Source organism: Oxyura jamaicensis, chromosome 2, assembly GCF_011077185.1.
Source record: "Oxyura jamaicensis isolate SHBP4307 breed ruddy duck chromosome 2, BPBGC_Ojam_1.0, whole genome shotgun sequence".
NCBI classification, from domain to species: Eukaryota; Metazoa; Chordata; class Aves; order Anseriformes; family Anatidae; genus Oxyura; species Oxyura jamaicensis.
The window spans coordinates 137,068,704-137,086,253 of NC_048894.1; the positions used below are offsets into that span (position 1 = coordinate 137,068,704).

At 43.6% G+C, this 17,550-nt stretch overlaps 1 protein-coding gene across 4 annotated transcripts in view; it reads right to left on the bottom strand.

The window, feature by feature from the left end:
* Nucleotides 1–5,938: 5,938 nt before the first annotated feature.
* The window catches only part of RNF19A (ring finger protein 19A, RBR E3 ubiquitin protein ligase), a 59,985-nt gene continuing 48,373 nt past the window's right edge, over nucleotides 5,939–17,550 (bottom strand). For all 4 annotated transcript variants that reach the window (XM_035317614.1, XM_035317612.1, XM_035317615.1 and 1 more), the window contains 5 exons: nucleotides 14,778–14,892; nucleotides 10,962–11,123; nucleotides 9,730–9,943; nucleotides 8,593–8,736; nucleotides 5,939–8,220 (listed from right to left, as the gene is read on the bottom strand). In XM_035317614.1, coding sequence (XP_035173505.1) covers nucleotides 7,530–8,220; nucleotides 8,593–8,736; nucleotides 9,730–9,943; nucleotides 10,962–11,123; nucleotides 14,778–14,892 — 1,326 coding nt within the window. In that variant the 3' untranslated portion in view covers nucleotides 5,939–7,529. The remainder of the gene's footprint in view (nucleotides 8,221–8,592; nucleotides 8,737–9,729; nucleotides 9,944–10,961; nucleotides 11,124–14,777; nucleotides 14,893–17,550) is intronic.

Consider the following 17,550-nt stretch of genomic DNA (forward strand, 5'->3'; position numbering starts at 1 on the left):
ATCAGAGAAACCCAGTTGTTAGAGGAAGGGAGGAAGAACCCAGCCTCTCTAAGCAAAGCGGTTATTGTCACTGTGACCCATCAAGAGCGATGCTGGACTCTTGCCTCTGTAGGTTTCACAGGGGACGGTGACCTAGGTTTGAGCACAGCACATGTCAGAGGCGTGCATGTAACAAAGTTGGACATGTGGAAAATTATTTGAAGTACCATTATGACATTTTCTATTTTATCACATGCTGACATAAAAGATTAATTACTGGTTTGTGTTTGCACCACTCTCCTGCCGTATTTCCCAGCCTTAAGGCCTATCACTCATAACTGGTCCCAATTTCAGAACCACGGAATGGTTTGGGTCAGAAAGGACCAAGGACTCTAGGTGGGGTATAGCCAACAAAACAATTTGCTTCAGCCATCTTCTTGGAACAGGAGAAGCGTGCAAGAGCCACTATTACATGGAGTCAGGAGTTCAAAAAGATATAAGATTTTAAAATATGCTATTTCTCTAACAATGGCTCTAGCATTTTTAGTGGTGGAAGGGGTAAGTGTGGTTATCTGAGGAAAACTGGTTTTGAACATAGTAAATATCTGCTAAGTTGAGGAGATACATTAGTAAAGCATGGATTAGAAAAAAAAGTCATTTTACTAGAAGCACTCCAGGAAGATACTTTTCCGATAAAACATTCTAGCTTGAACGCCAGATGAAACAGAGGTCTGCTCAGTGTGAGGCAGCAATGCCAGAGATAGCAGAGCAGAAAGCTAAAATTACCTTTTGATAAGAAATGCTAAATGAAGAACCACAGCGAGCAAACCCATTGCCCAGCTGGCAGGGGGGGAGTCATCACCAGCTGCAGTCAGAGCTTTGTGTTCCAGGTGCAGTCAGCAAAAGATTATTCGGATCAGGATGTTTGTTATTTAATCAGCGCTTTGCTTTGAAGTTACCCATCTTCGAAGTACAGAGCTGGTCCTTAGTTCAATAGGTGGCGATAGGACAGGTCTCAGTGCTAGCTAGATATCCAGCAACAAAGGGCTTTTTGCTTTCCCTTTTCAGCTTAAGGCAGGCTGTAAGGTTTGCCCAGGTGTGCATTTAGCCAAACCACCACCCCACCCAGAAGGCTGGTTAGTAGATAGCCTGAAAAGTTTTGCAAAATATCCCTGTATCGAAGTGTAATGGGTGCTGTCACACAAAGGGCAATTGCAAGAAGTCCTAGGAGGGACAGGTAGTGTCAGGTTGCTTCTCTGCCCAAGAAGCTGATTCACTGCAAGGACATCACCACCACACTTTTGTGTTCTTCCTTCATAGTGGCACAAGCAACGGAAGCTGGCATGGGCCAAGTACTGGCAGGCCACACGCCTTGCTCTTATGGAGGAATGCAGAACCTGCCCTGCATCCCATAATCCCTGTGCACACACACAAAAAAAGGGCTGCTTACTCTTTGTGTCCACCAGGCCTTGCTGAAGGGTGCAAGCTGAACTGTTTAGACTTGTTTCTTAAAATAAACAAAATGCATATTTTGAGCAGCAGGAACAAAAGTCCTTCCCCGCTTGTAAGTCAAGACTTATGAGTTGAGTCAACAGAACTCAGAAGAACCAAAATAGAAGAATGCTGCAGCAGCATGGGACTTGACATGCACGGTTTTAGAAACACCAGTGTCCTTTAAAATGCTTGATGCAAGAATGCATTATAATAGAAAACCAACAGAAGAAAAATGAACTGATGTGAATGGATTTTGTAACTGTCTGCCTCCAAAAAGAGGGGGCTGTTCACCCATGTGAGGTGGGGAGGTGCAGCCTCCTGGCCAGAGTGCAGCCATGTGGTCCCAGCCCAGCACAGGGCAGTGGATTTTTTTTCCATGCAGGCTCCTGACTTTTCTCCTTGCGTCCTTCCTGGCCAAGGGCTGTACAGGCTGCTCTGGTGCTGCCTTAGTGCTGATGGACCATGCGCTGCCCCACCCAAGGGCTGGGTGGGGAGAAACAGCTCGGAGCGTGCTATCAGACCCTGATGCTTGGCTGGAGAAGTGTTAAATGCTTATCCCAAACCACTCCCTCAGTTACCAGGTCTCTGCCTGCGCAGCACTGCTCAGCTAGCCACTGCTCAGCCCTGAAGCGCAGGGTGGGAAGCAGCTTGGGCACCAGAGCAGGGAGCCTGCGGATGGTCACTGCTCGATGAGCATCCATCCCTGCAGGCGTGGCTGTGCATCCCTGCGTGCGAGGGTTGCTGTGCCCATGTAGCAGCCTTCGCGGAATCACAGAATCAAACTGTAGGGGTTGGAAGGGACCTCGAAAGATCATCGGGTCCAACCCCCCTGCCAAAGCAGGTTCCCCAGAGCAGGCCGCCCAGGTAGGCATCCAGACAGGCCTTGACTATCTCCAGAGAAGGAGACTCCACAACCTCTCTAGGCAGCCTGTTCCAGTGCTCTGTCACCCTCACTGTGAAGAAGTTCTTTCACATGTCGATGCAGAACTTCCCGTGTTCTATTTTGCGGCCGTTGCCCCTTGTCCTATCCCCACAAGACACTTCCACCAAGACACAACCCCCTTCTAAAAAGCTAATGCAAAGCATTTTTATATAGAGCAGCAAATCACAAGAAGGGGTAGAGAAATAGAATTAAATCATTTAAAAATGCATGATATATATATAAATTCTGGCTCCTCTGGAAAAACTATATATATATATATATATATATATATATATATATATACACACACACTTACATATAGTTTTTAAACTATGAAATCCCTGACAACTCAGCAGTTTGGGTCCTGGCTCTAAAATTTTCAACAGCCTCAAATAGAACTCTGTTGCTGCTCCTAGTAGTCAAGGGCACCTTAAATACCTCTGTTTCGATTTAATGAAGTATGTGAGATCAATTGCCATGTTACGTAAGCTATCTTAGCAGTAAGTCCATCTGAAGGCAATGATGAGGAGGTCTGAAAGCAACTCAGAGAGGCTTCCTGCAGCACAGCCCCAGGGCTTCCTGGTGCCATCTGCTCTCATTCTCTTAGCAGAGAACCCTTCACACAGCTACAGCCCGAAGCAGGGACGCGTCTGCGTGCTGAACTCCAACTCATGTAAAAAAGGGACTTGTGTGTCCTGGTCAGGACAACACTACCGACCTGTCAACAGCACACCTGCGCACCCGGACCGAAAACCCAGTTGGGATACAACTTTCCTTTCCAAGCACCTCCTCAGGAGTGTTCCTTATTTTCACCTCTTCTGTTTCTTATTTTCTGCTCAGTTCCCTTTTTCCCCCTTCCCAATATGATTTGGCTTAAATATTATTGTGTAAATTTAAGTAGACAATTTTGTAACTTGCAACTTCTTTTCTCCTAGCAAGGCAACTATAATCAATCTCCTCAACACAGAACAACAGAATTTTTATCCGGAAATTATTTTTAAGTTCATTAACTCTGGTTAATTTTTCAGCCATCTCCTTGGTTATCCTCATAAAGCATCATTACCCATGAAAGCGATAGCATTACTCAGTCGGCAACTATTTAAAAATTACTTTGGGTCTGCATAATGAGAAATTACTGGGAGGGAAGAGACATATGTCATAGTCAAAAATGTTTACCAACCAGTTTAAAAAAAACAAACTTGTCCTTTCACACACACAGTTTAGTGACGCTCATTCAATGAAAGGAAGCGATGTACAAGTCCAGATGCTTTACTCCAGAAAAAAAAAAAAAAAAAAAAAAAGTCTGCAGACTGGTCAGAAGGCTTACACAGCAGTTTTTATCTACTTAACATTGCAGCACTATCTCAAGTACTCTCTGATATGGCAGAGGTTAAAAACAATTTCCTCATGATTCATCATCTGTCATAAATTAGTCAAACTGTCCAGGAACCCTGAGCCAGAATGGGTTGGGTTGGAAGGGACCCTAAAGCCCACCCAGTTCCAGCCCCCTGCCATGGGCAGGGACACCTCCCACCAGCCCAGGCTGCCCAAAGCCCCATCCAGCCTGGCCTTGAGCACCTCCAGGGATGGGGCATCCACAGCTTCTCTGGGCAGCCTGTGCCAGGGCCTCACCACCCTGATTGTGAAAAATACCTGAAAAACTACCAGCCCGCTGGGAGAGCAGTTGTCTACTTCATGAGAATTGATTTCTCTTGTAGTTTATTTCAGTGCAAGAACAAACCCATTGCTTAAGTGAATTTCTATTTCGGTAATTCTATAAATGAGAGGCATCTTCTCCTCAGTACACTCAGAGCACTTCCATCAATACACTGATACATCTTGTACTTTTTTTATAGATTCCAAACAATTCAATGCTGAATTAAATTTATTAGACCATGCTGTTTGGATTGCCTCGCATATGAAATATTACCTCTGAATAAAGAATGATACCAGATGAATCTGCACAACAGTGTTCTGCTACAAAAATACTTCATCTCTATTAACTACATTTTAATGCAAATATAAATTATCAAAGATGATTTCAGAGTGACTGAAAACACTACTATCGTTTGATAAAGCTTTTTTACAGGAGCAAGCCCTGTTTTCTACTTCCTGCACAGCAAAGCAGAGGTACCGAGAGAACAGAACAAAGCACGTCCTCCAACACCAGTTCCCTGCTGCAAGTCTCAGATTGTGTTACTGTAAATTGACGTGCTCTTGTCATTTCGTGAATACGCTGCACGAAGCCAAACCAGACATTTTCAGAGCTGGAGACACCAGCAAGAACTTCACTGCTACCGCGTAAGGCATCAGATTCAAAACTGAAGTGAAAATAGAAGCCAAAAGAGGAGGTTCAGCTCCCGCTCTGCGGGAAGGAGCAAGTAACTGCTGGCTGAAGGTGACTGCCTGCAGGTTGTCAGAGGAGACCCCCACAAAAATTGAACTTGTGGCACGTACAGTGACAGAAACACGGGTGGCTCACCCAGTCAGTGGCGTTTTACTCTGACTTCACTCTCCAGCCTCTACCTAAAGGAATCAGTCAATACTTTAACTCCTGATCTTAACCGAGGGGCTACACAGGCCTGAAAAATTACAACAGAACTCAAACTGGCATTGTAAGATTTACAGCAAATGCTTTGGTTAGCGCTGAACCTAATTCAACACCTTACTCTTCAGCAGCAACGGATTTTTAAAAGCAATCAGACTGGGAGAAAAAAAAAATAGTCCCGAATAAAGCACAGAAGAACTTCACACCGCGCTCCCTAGAAAAAGCACCTGATGCCACGGCAAACTGCCTCTATGCCTTGCCTCCATTCCCAGGGTACACGAGGTTTCACTCATCCCATTTTTTATTTTCTCCTGGAGCATCCGCTATTGGAAACAGGATGAAAAACTCAACGCTTTTTAATGATTTAGAGTTGCCCCAGCGAAGTTACCTTGTTGTTCAGTCTGTTACCAACAGAGCTTACCCATGGGTTAGGGATCCGTGTGTCACAGCACCCCGGCCAGTTTTGGTTTTTTACTTCCTGAGCCTGTCAAAATGTAGGTGAGGAAACAAACCTAATGAACACTCAGGCCATTAAAAAAATCACAGAAATACTGGGCAACCTGCAGAGTTTCAGAATGGACTTCTTCCAGGCCGTGTGAATTGATGAGTGTCCGCTTAGACAGAGGAGAAATTAGGGCTCGCTCTAGCTCAGCAGTACAACCACAGCCCGTCCACTCGTACCAGACGGTGCACTTTTAAACGGCATGATTTGCTTGCCAGAGCCACGTCCTCCCTGAAAATCACTTACTGCCCTGCAGGCAGCTCAGACTGCCCTTCCGTACGATGAGAAGAAATGAGGTTGCACAAAAACGCAAGCATCTTCAGACCTCGTATTTCCAAGTATCAGAGCACTCAACTTCCACAGCACGGCAAACAACACGAAGACTGAAGACAAAAGGCAACAGCCGTCAGCACCGGACAGAGCGGGGAGCCCGCTGGGAACAGAGGGATGTTTTTACAAGGCTACCCGCACGCTACACCACGGACCACTGGAAGGCAGTACTTAGACATTTATTTCAGATATGCAGTTTACACGCATATTATTGAGCGAAACTGAATTGCAAATATACAAATACTGTAACAAGCATTATCAAATACCATAACTGGCACTAGTGTTATAAGCATATTTATGAAACCGGTGAGGGTAAGTCATGGAAGAGGACTGCAGCTCATGGCATTTTCTTTTTATCCGACCAAACTTCCAGTAGCACCATAATGGCAATACATGAAACACAAGACAGAACATTGTTAACTGTTATTCTGATATTCACAATTTCTTTTCCCATTTTTAGTGATTTACATAGCAAAAGAAAACAAAAAAACAAAACAAAAATTAACAGTGCAGGCGCTTTGGCCAACTCCAGCTTGTGTTCAGCTGTACATCTTCCGTAGGCAAAAGAAACAAAAAAAAGCCAGCATATTTGGAACCCATCTTTGCACGTGGGCAGTCATTGCACTGCACTCGGATTCGGGGGCTGCAGGTACGCAGGTCTTGCAAGGAGATGTCACGTGAACGTCATTCACGAAAGCCTGAGTGAGTCTTTGGTAGGCTAATACTTCATTATTATTATACATTTATCTACCACAGTCATTTTTTTCACTAGAATTTTCTTTTGTGATTGAAGGTGGCCAAAGAGGACATTCTGGAAAACGTTACAGTAAAATCCTCAAACGACCAGGCACTTCAAACCCAGTCTTTTCCGAAGGCACCAAGAATTGATGGGGCACCATTTTTCCCCCCTCACGAAAGGTGACTGCATCTGCTTTTCTACAACACTTACAAATCAATGGATTGTTACTTTTCGGGTGTTACACAATATATAGTAGCCTTATCTGCCGCACGGTTGGTTGCATGAATAAACAAGTGACCCCACTGCTCTTCACTGGCGATGTCTCCATTCCGCCACGCGTTAAGTACCAATTTCTTCTGTCTCAAAACTATGGAAAATGCCGTAACCTTGCTCTAAGTGTACACGCAAACACTTCTGACACAGGCTACATCCACCTGAAGACACGCAATTCATTCTACATGCATTCTGAATAGTGTGTCCAGTTACGAAACAAAATGATCCTTATGAATATTCACTGCTGAAAGATGTTTGGACAGGTCTCTGCAAAACTTTTGCTTCCCTTAGAGTTCACACTAGAATGGTTTTAAGTCACTAATGCTCAGCTAACACCCATTTATCCCAAACCCCGTATTTTTCAAGTGAACAGTGCAGGACATAGTATTCATTTTAGCATTTAACATATTAACGATTACCCAATCTTTTCATTTATTTTTGTATCTAAGTACACCAAGCATATGCTTTCAAGCAAAGTCGTGGCAAAAATAATAAAAAAAACATGGATGTATTTGTACTGCTGTAATGCACTTGTTAAAGCCTTCGTGCCCCTTCACGCAGGTCTAGGATCCATACGAAGTACTCTTCTTTATTAGACAGGTATCTGTAAAACACAGTTGTATCAAAACCTTGCTTCTGCTGGTCACCTGAAACTTACCCAAGTCATCGATCGCACTGTCATTCAACCAGCTTTCAGGCAGGGTTCGTTAGTGGTAAATACGTTTTTGCAGCACTTTTTGGCTTAAATTTCAGTCTGAATAGCAGTGCTTAATTCCGCAGCATGTTGTGAATGGTTGTTGTTTGTTTCTTTCAGCGTTTCACCAACACCTAGATCTCCGTCTGTCGCAGACGCGTTATTAACGCTCTCCTCAGCGATGTAACTCAGCTGCGGAACGTCAGTGCTTGGGGCTGGCGGAACAGGCGCAGGGATTCCGCTCGCCTGGGGAGAGTTTTCCAAGCGGTCGTTTTCCACCTCTGGGAGAACACTGACCGTGGTAAAGCGAGTGTGATAGTCGCTGGAACCGTGGCTACAGGAAGTTTTCATACTTTCCATATCTGAGCAACTGAACTCAGAAAAATGACTCGAGTGAGAATCTGCTACAGATGGAATACTATCGCTAAGAGAGGGAGAGTCAAATTCACTGGAGTTTGTGCTTTGTTGTTCCAACAGCTGAGCATCCATGTCCTCTCTTGTCTCGTTTATCTTCATGCTGCTCTTCTTCCTCAGCTTACCTTTACATTTTTTTCCTGCTGTTGTTTCTTTGGACCACTTGGTGGCAGTAGATTTACTCTCTGGCACGCAGGCCGAGGAACAGCCAGCATTACTGCGACCCGCAGCACTGCCATCGTCAACACTGCTGCTTCCACTGTTGTGTCGGAATTTGGCTGGCTTTGATTCAATATCCACTTGTACTTCCATGCTGTTGCCTTCCCTACAACAAGAAAGCCTGTGAATGTCTGGTCATCTAAGACAAGCCAGCCAACGTAGCCAAACTCCTGCTGCTTTCCAAAATACATAGAGCAGAAGTTACAGAGATGTGACTTATTTTGGGAGAAGTGTTTAACCAAACAAACAGCCCAAACAGAAGCACGCAGTCTGAAAGATCAAATGCTTGACTCAGCTACAACGATTGTGCGTTCCTCTTTGGAAATAACCTTGGCAAATACAAGCAATCATACATAATTCAATTTGTAACAACAAATATGTAGCTTCAAATTTTTAAGTAGAGCAGATGAAGCACACTTAGAATGTCCTTTAATAAGCAAGGTTTATTGATCTTCTGTTTTCAGCACATCTCTCTTACCTGTCCAAAGGCATATAGGAGTTCAGAATGGATCCTGCCATCGCTTTGGTACTGGCATTATCACTCACTGTTCCCAAGCTCACTGTGCCAGATTCTCCACTCAGACTGTATCGTTCTTTCTGCACATCTGCTTGCACTTCCAGTCTTGGAGAGAGAGAAAAAATAGGTTATATATCCTGCTACTACAGTTAAAGCACCCTAGCTGAAAATTACTGTCACCTTGTAAAATTTCTCCCCCATTCAGTAGTAAGCACAGTTTATTAGTTAAAGCCCCAAATAGACGAAGTACCCAGCAGAGCAAAACGTTGCACGTAACAACAGTTTCTGGATGCTTTCCTCCCTGAGATTTACAAGAACAACTTTCAGACTAATCTACAGTTCGTTTGCAGATAATGTACGGTCCTCTAAAAAAATGGACAAAACAATCAGAAGGATACACAAGTTCAAGACAGTTCCCATGTTTCCACAGCTGCAAATTATTACTGATGAAATAACCGTCAGAGAACTGCGTTCTCTACTCTGCTTTATATTGCATTTTATTTATTGTGACAATTTCCTTTTTCTACGTAGCCTGGACTTTTGAGTTACTTAAACCAGGTGCTAAACACTACTTATTCTCTTAAGGAGCTCATTCCATCCTGATCCCTAAAAAGGACTAAAAAGGAGTATCCTTTCCAGATACTCTGTCTCTTCAGCATACAGGACAGCCGAAACGTACAGTAAGACCCCAACCACAGAAGGCACTGAGCACCTAGGTGACAAAAAGCTGTCACCTGGGCAAGGCTGGGGTGCTCAGAAGGGACAATTTGCTATTTGCAGATTACTGAACAAGCCAGAAGTTCTGACTGTGCCACGAGATACACGGAGACAGCTCTCCTGTTAGAGGCCACGGCTGTGTTAAATGTGAGGGGCCTCCTGGGAAGAAGGAAAGAACGCAAACTCTTTGAAGACCGTGGTGCAGCAGGATCTTTTGGAAATCAATAAGCTTGTCATAGTCGAACTCTATCTCAGAGACAGTGCCTTTTAGCAGGAACTACTTAAATTTTCAAAAAAGCAAATATCAAGAAACCCAGTAATACAACTTTCTCTGCTTACATTAAGAGATGGATCCTGTATGTCAGGAAGGATGTCTCTTACCTGTTAAAGCAGTTAACCATTGCACTTCCTGAGAGGCTCCCTGTTATACTGGCTCCAGCCAGGGCCATGGTGCTGGCAGTTTCACTGAGGTTGTCTCGGATGGCTCCTATCCTATCCATGTGGCTACCACTTGCACTCAAGCTGCCCGTCAGTCCTCCGACGCTCCCTTCACCTATACTGGGGTTGTGGCGTGCCTCTGCTACTGAAGTGGTGTCTAGAAGAAAGGAAGAAGGCTCGTTACTCCTGGAAGCAGAACTTACTAGTTTCTAAGAGCATGACCTTGGAAACTGTCCCTGGAGTTATATGGAGAAAAAGGATTTATAAACTAACTTTGTCAAAGAAAACTGGACCTTTCTTAGGGTTGCTATCATGGTTATGCCTGATACGACATACTAAAGACACTGAAAAGTTAACCACAGGATATGCAATATGGAGTCAAGCAACACGGGGAGACCCAATGCCCAAGGGTATTGCTACGCAATTAAAAGAAAAAAAAAAAAAAAAAAGCACCAGAACAGCAGCTACAAGTATTTAGTTCTCTAATTATAGATAAAAAGATGAAACTCAGCAAGCTTGCACAAACCAGTATAGCTTCCACAAACCAGTATTCTGAAAAAAAAAAACAGCTTTGATTTTATCTTAAAACTTTTACCTATAGAATGGACATTACATGAGTCTGGCTTTGGTTAAAATGGGCACAGCAGAGCTTTAATACATCACTACTTTGAATTTAGATTCTGAAAACTGACTTAGAAAATGTTTCTGCTTTTTAAAAAAATATCATTTAATCATTTTTAACCTAAGATTAATCTGTGGATGCGCTGTCCTCCATTTCTGCACTTTTGAGATCTCGCTGACCATTAGAGAGGAAGTAAAATGCAAGTGGGATGCTCAGGTACCTTTCAGTCATACTGATCAAAGTGCACGGTTGGGTTCTAGGAGATTAAATGTGCCTGCTGTTCCCTTTCACTTAGTGCTGTGTCAGAATTAGGACAAAAACACAAGACGACTGTGATTGTTTTGCCCTATGTCCAAATGAGCAGGTGCTGCATTACAACGCAGTGTAACACGAATGCAGAGCAGCCACCCTCATCTGAGAGCTGGTCTTTCAGCGAAGTATGGAGGTAATCCTGACTGCAGTACCTCTTCTGCAAGTAGGTACTCTGGGTATCTGAGGCTATCAAATACAAGTCACAAAGCCCCGTTCACAGAAAATGAAACATTTTTCTTACCTACAGCTGCATTTGTTCCACCAACGTTTATATCATTCTCATCGTCAAATTCTATCCTGACACCTTTCCCGTTGCCTGCTGAAACACCGCAACCTCCGCTTCGGCAGAGGGAAATTGGAACGACTCCGTAGACGTAGGCCAGCATAATAGGAACACCAATACCTGCAGAGGGAAGTACAATCTTTTATGAAACACAACTTATATTTTGCACTCTTTCATAACAGTATCTCATAGTCCATGATTACTTAAGTATTTCACACTTGAAAGAAACCAGGAGGGGGCAAAGTTAAGAGGCACAGATAAATCACTAGCTGAAATGACAGAGAGGTAATTTCAGCAGGCAGAAGGCTCCTCTCTCAGCATCAGTAGGTGGAGAAGCATAACGCTGGGTGAACTAATACTTCCAGTAGGTCTGGAATATCTTTCATAAATAAAATTCAAATATTTTATATTTAAAGTTCATGCAAGTTCTATTGGATTTTGCATTCACTGGAGTCAGGCTGGGCTTTGCTATTGATTCAGTAGGACTTAACGTCATTATTACCATAGGATCTTTTACATTTTCTGAATCATACTAATTCCATTTAAGAATTATACAAATTTTCCTTAAATTCTGCAGGCAGGAGGGAGCAGAGGGAACACAGTGGAAAGAACCGTGGGTTAAGATGCACACAGATACATGTGCACATTTATCCCACCACTTCTAGTGGACTGTGAAAGTTATTCCTTGGGCATATGAATTAAACCGTTCTAAGACGTCATTGATGGAAGCACACAGAAGGTACAGAAAGGCGTCAGACTGAAAAATGGCAAGCTGGCACATTCTGAAAGAGACAGGACAGAGGCAGACCCAACGCAAAGACTCCTTGGTCTAAACTAAAAGAAACATTCCACTTGGAAGTCCCCTTCAAGAGAAACTCCTCAGCATTCTACAAGGAAATGCATGGTCTTGAGGTCACTGTTTTGTGTCAAGGCACATGCAGGACAAGGAGGTGATCTGGGACAGCCAGCACAGCTTCACCAAGGGCAAATTGTGCCTGACCCATCTGGTGGCCTTCTGTGATGGAGTGACCGCATCAGTTGACAAGGGAAGACCAACCAATGTCATCTACCTGGACTCCTCTAAGGCCCTTGACACGGTCCCACGTGACCTCCTGATCTCCAGATTGGAGAGATGTGGACTTGCTGGGTGGACAATTCGGTCCATAAGGAATTGGCCTGAAGGCCACACCCAGAGAGTGGTGGTCAGTGGCTCAATGTCCAGGTGGAGGTCGGTGACGAGTGGTGTCCCTCACGGTCTGTCTTGGGACCAGTGCCATTTCATATCTTTATCAGTGACACAGTGGGATCGAGTGCTCCCTCAGCAAATTTGCAGCTGACACCAAGCTGGGTGGTGCAGTCAATGCAACAGAAAGAAGGGATGCCAGCCAAAGGGACCTGGACTAGCTAGTTAAGTGGGCCCATGTGAGCCTTGTGAGGTTCAGCAAGTTTAAGTACAAGGTGCTGCACCTGTGTTGGGGCAATCCCAAACATGAGAACAGACTGGGAGAACAACTAACTCACTGCAAGCAGCCCTGTAGAGAAGGACCTGAGGGCTCTGGTGGATGAAAGGCCCAACAAGAGCCAGCACCATGCACTTGCAGCCCAGAAGGCCAACTGCATCCTGGGCTGCATCCACAGAGGAGTGGCCAGCAGGGGAGGGAAGTGATTGTCCTCCTCTGCTCTGCCCTTGTGAGGCCCCACCTGGAGTGCTGCATCCAGGTCTGAGGCCTGCAGCACAAGAAGAATGCGGGGCTGTTGGAGTGGGTTTAGAGGAGGGCTACGAAGATGATCAAGGAGCTGGAGCACCCCTCTTATAAAGAAAGGCTGACAGAACTGGGGATCTTCAGCCTGAAGAATAAAAGGCTCCAGGGAGACCTCATTGCAACTTTTCATTACTGAATGAGGACTTATTAAAAAAAAAAAAAAAAAAAGTGGAAAACAACTTTTTGCCTGGGCAGATAATGACAGGACAAGGGGGAATGGTGTGGTGGTTTTACCGTGCTAGGCAGCTGAACACCACAACCACTCTCTCACTCCCCCTTCTCAGATGAGGAGGGGAAGAAGTAAAGGAGAGAACAACTCACGGGTTGAGATAAGGATAATTTAATTAAAGGGAAAAAAATATTAAGGAAATATTATTAATTAAATAATTCAACTAAAGGGAAAAAAGGTGGAGGGGGAAAGGGAATAACAAAACAAGTAAAGGCTATGTGGAAGTGCAGAGGAAAGAAATTACTCTCTACTTCCCACAAATGAGCGATGCTTGACCACCTCCTTGAAGCAGGGCCTCAACGCACATAGCCGGTGTTCGGGAGGAGGACAGACGTTTTCGCAACGAGAGCCCACCCCTCCCCTCTCCTTCCTTTTTCCACCTTTTATTGCTGAGTGTGACATCATATGGTATGGAATATCCCTTTGGTTGGTTCAGGTCAGCTGCCCTGGTGATGTTTCTTTCTCACTTTTTGCCCACCCCCTAGGAGGGTCAGAGAGAGTCCTGATGCTGTGCCACCTCTGCTCAGCAGCAGACACAACACTGGTGTGATACCAGTTCTGTCCTAGCTACAAGTGCAGAGCACAGCACTGTGTGGGCTGCTGCAGGGAAAGTTAACATCCCAGCCAGACCCAGTACAAATGGTTTTAAACTAAAAGATGAGAAACTTAGATTAGAGGTTAGGAGGGAATTCTTCATTCAGGGTGGTAAGGCACTGGCACACGTTTCCCAGAGAAGCTGTGGATGCCCCATCCCTAGAGGTGTTCACCACCAGATGGACGTGGCTGTGAGCAGCCTGATCTAGTGGGTGGCATCCCTGCTTATGACAGGGGGGTTGGGAGTCGATGATCTTTAAAGTCCCTTCCAACCTAAGCCATTCCATGATTCTGTGATTTGAGAAAGCTCCACAAAATAAAACCAACTTCTTACCCTAAAAAGCCAAGTTTTATCTCTACTGAAGAATAAGGAACAGCTTGAAATCATGGAGTAAAGCAGACCTGTAAGAATATCTGAGACACTGCGTCCCACTGCCTGTTTAGCAGGAATCTGATGCCACAGCTACATGAGTAATCAGTGCAACACTGAAAGTCACCAGAGACAGTATGTTGACTAGTGTATCTGCATTTGCATGGTGGTCCCCCATTGTTAACATGCAGTTTAAAACCCCAGCTTCATGGCCAATTTAGACAATCACTTGCTAAAAGTGAGCCTTTCTTCCCAAGGCCACTCATATCTCTAAGCACTATTTCTAGCGCAAGGAAGAACGGGGAACACTCCACACACAATGGCGTGGTGAGTCAGACTGGGGTCTCAAAATCAGGGTTTGTTTACAGTGATCTTGGAGCTATGTGGTGAGAAGATGAACGTTGTAATGCAGAGCCAGATCTTCCTCAAATGCCATCCTCCACATCCTTATGAAAAAAACATGGCAAAATTCAAATTGACTCCCAGTGCATAGCAAGCGGTTTATCAACTACTGTAATGTTAAATGTAACAGACTATTTTTCTTCTGTGTTGAGAAAAGCTTGATGTGAAATTATTCAAATAGGAACAGACTCTGCAGCGGGTTTTTTTTTTGGTCAATCATTTAAGAAAAAGCTTTAAATATGTCAGTTTTACGAATATGTACGTATAACCTCAGACACTTCATGTGTTTTTTTTATGTGTTGGTTTCTTCACCTGCAAAAGAACGCTATCAGGCTTATCTGGGTTTTATTCACAAGTGTTTATAGAACTCTGGTTGCAAGGTGCTACCAATATACAAAACAGAAATATTTGCTTACCTACAGTTACTGCAGCTACAACTGGAGAAACAATTACAGATAGGGTTACACCACCTGCTATGGCCAAATTTCGCTTGTGCTTTGAAATGTCTTTGCCTTCGTATCGATTGTGAATCTTGAGAGAAGAGAAGAAAGGGTTTTTAGAGTATTATAATAATCAATAATACATTGTTGCAACGCTAGAAGAACTGACATGGTTTGGAACCTGTATCCTGCTCTCTTCCATACAGACCATGTTCTATGTCGTGATTTATTTTTTAGCCTTTCTCAAAGAACAAGAAAATTCATACTCAATTTTACACAACTGTCTTAAAAGTTAGAAATCCTCCAACCCAGCAACTAAACATTTACTTTCAGCCTCAAGCTGAGAGAGCTAAAACACTGAACAGCTTTTGGTTTATTTGTCGAACCATTACTCCACCTTACATGGTTGGGAAAAGTCAACAATTTTCTCGATCAGAGAACTGCCACTCCTGAGCAAACTGACCCTTCTTCTTCCCTGTCATCTTTTCCTTGAACAATACAGAGTGAAATTTTCACAGATTACACCTGTGGAAACTCAGCTTGAGAGAACATAATGAAAATCTTGTAGTAAGGCAGCCTTCACCAAACATAACCTGGAGGGAAGAACAGCAAGGACTCCATTGCTCTGGCACCTCCTCATGACGAGCTGTTGAGGTAGGGAATAGTTTAGCAAACCTGAGTCTTAGCAGTACTATCTACTGTAGGATCTGCTAACCAAAACCCTTACCGATGGTTCAAGTCTTCCCTTCTGAAAGGGAGAAGACATTGCATTTCTATACAATGAGAAGGCATGTACTTGCTCTGAGAGAACAGCATGGAATAAGGGGGCACTTGAGTGTGGAACACACCTGGAAAGCCTGCAGGTACAGATTAAAAGGAAAAATTGAACAGGAACACTGTCACAGCATGAGTGCGGAAGAATTACAAATCCAGGAAGATCAGGTTTTATGGGTCTCTGTGAGACGTTAAGCAGGATCATCTCAGGCACTGAATTTTATTGGTATGGGCAACTTTACCCAAAACAAAAGGAATATGAAAAAAAACGATATGCAAGGGTTCTGGAGTCCTTAAACACAAAGCAACAAAAAGGAATGGAAGGGATGGTTACAGAGGGGAAACTGATGAAAAACATGAAGACAGAGGTTGACGTTGGTAATAATGACAATGAGATCAGAGAATTCAGAATGCTGAAAGAAGAAGCAATACCTGAATAAGAACACCAGGCCAAAAGAAGAGGGATTTCAATCACAGCAGAAAACTGGTACGTGATCAGATATGAAAACGAGTGAGAATAACGAGTGCTTCCTTAAGGAAGCTATAGGAACACAAGCACGAACTCTCCCAGTGCAGAAGAAAATGTTGCAAAAGAACAAAGTAGCCTCCTTTACTAAAGGAGCAGCAGCAATAAAAAAAGGAAAGTAGGTCAGATTACTTTCAACAAGTACAAAGGAACAGCATGAGGGCGTCAAGACAAAGTCAGAAAGGTTAAAATAGGGGAAATAAAAGAGCAAGGGCCAAAGCTAACAAGAAATTATTCTAAAAGTACACTGCTAGTAAGAGGAAGACCAAAATAGATCAGTTTGCTATTTAACAAAAAGGAAGAGCTAGCAAACTAAATTGGAGGCCTTTCTTTCTCCCCTCAGATGTCACTGAAGATTACCTGTGAGACAGGTGATTGGTGACACAGGAGTAAGATCTGTAGGAAAACAGCACATTAGAGCATAATTGCATGAGCTGATCTGAAAAATATCTTATCAGGCCCAATTTCAAGTCATTAATAATAATTTTAGAAATTTATTATTCAGAAATGTTTGAGAAAAAAATCAGTAGCAAATCAGTTTCATTTTCTTCAGTGAGAGGATGACTGGCTTTGAGGACAGGGTGAAGCAGATGCCACATACAGTTTTCTTACATGATGCTTTTTATAATGGTCCAGACTGAAAAAAAAAAACAGTCTGGAGAAAAGAACTATTAACTTCATGTAAAGGCGACAGAAAAACATCAGATTTGTTATTAGGTTGTGTTTTTTGTTGTTGTTGTCGTTTTTAACTCACCGAATTGAAACTCTTTCACCTGTTCTTCCTTCCAAGAGATGTGCTCTGAATCTAAGAGTATTCACCATTTTCATTAAGTTGGAAGATGGAAGGAGGAAAGCATGTCTATTGTCCTCTTTCAGGACAATATCAACCTATCAGGGCTACAAGACTGCCAGAACTCAGACGAGTCTTGAGAAATTGAAAAAATGCCCTGGAACAGTTGGATGCAGCACAGTGGGAATAGGTACACTATGTCCCTTAGGAGGAGACCAATTGCTCGAAGTACCAGTACTGCGAAAAAGGGTACAGGTTTTGGAATACATGAAATCAAACTAGCACCTGGTTGCGAAAGAGTCAACGGGTATTTATACAAAGAGGGTCACCCTTTCGTTTAACTGAGCACAAGCTCAGCTCAGCTTCACTGCTGTACTCAGAGTGGAGAACACCAAAGTAGGTATGACGACTAAGGTACTGAACAACTTTTTTCGCCACAAGTCTTTACCAGCAAGTGCTCTAGTCACACAGCACAAGCTGCAGAAGGCAAAGGAAGGGACAGGGAGAATAAAGAACTGCCCACTCTAGAAGATCAAGTTCAAGACCATCTAAGGAACTAGAAGGCATAGAAGTCCACAGGACTTGATGAGATTCATCTGCAGGTCCTAAAGGAACTGGCAGATGTAGTTGCTAAGCTACTATCCGTCCTATTTGAGAAG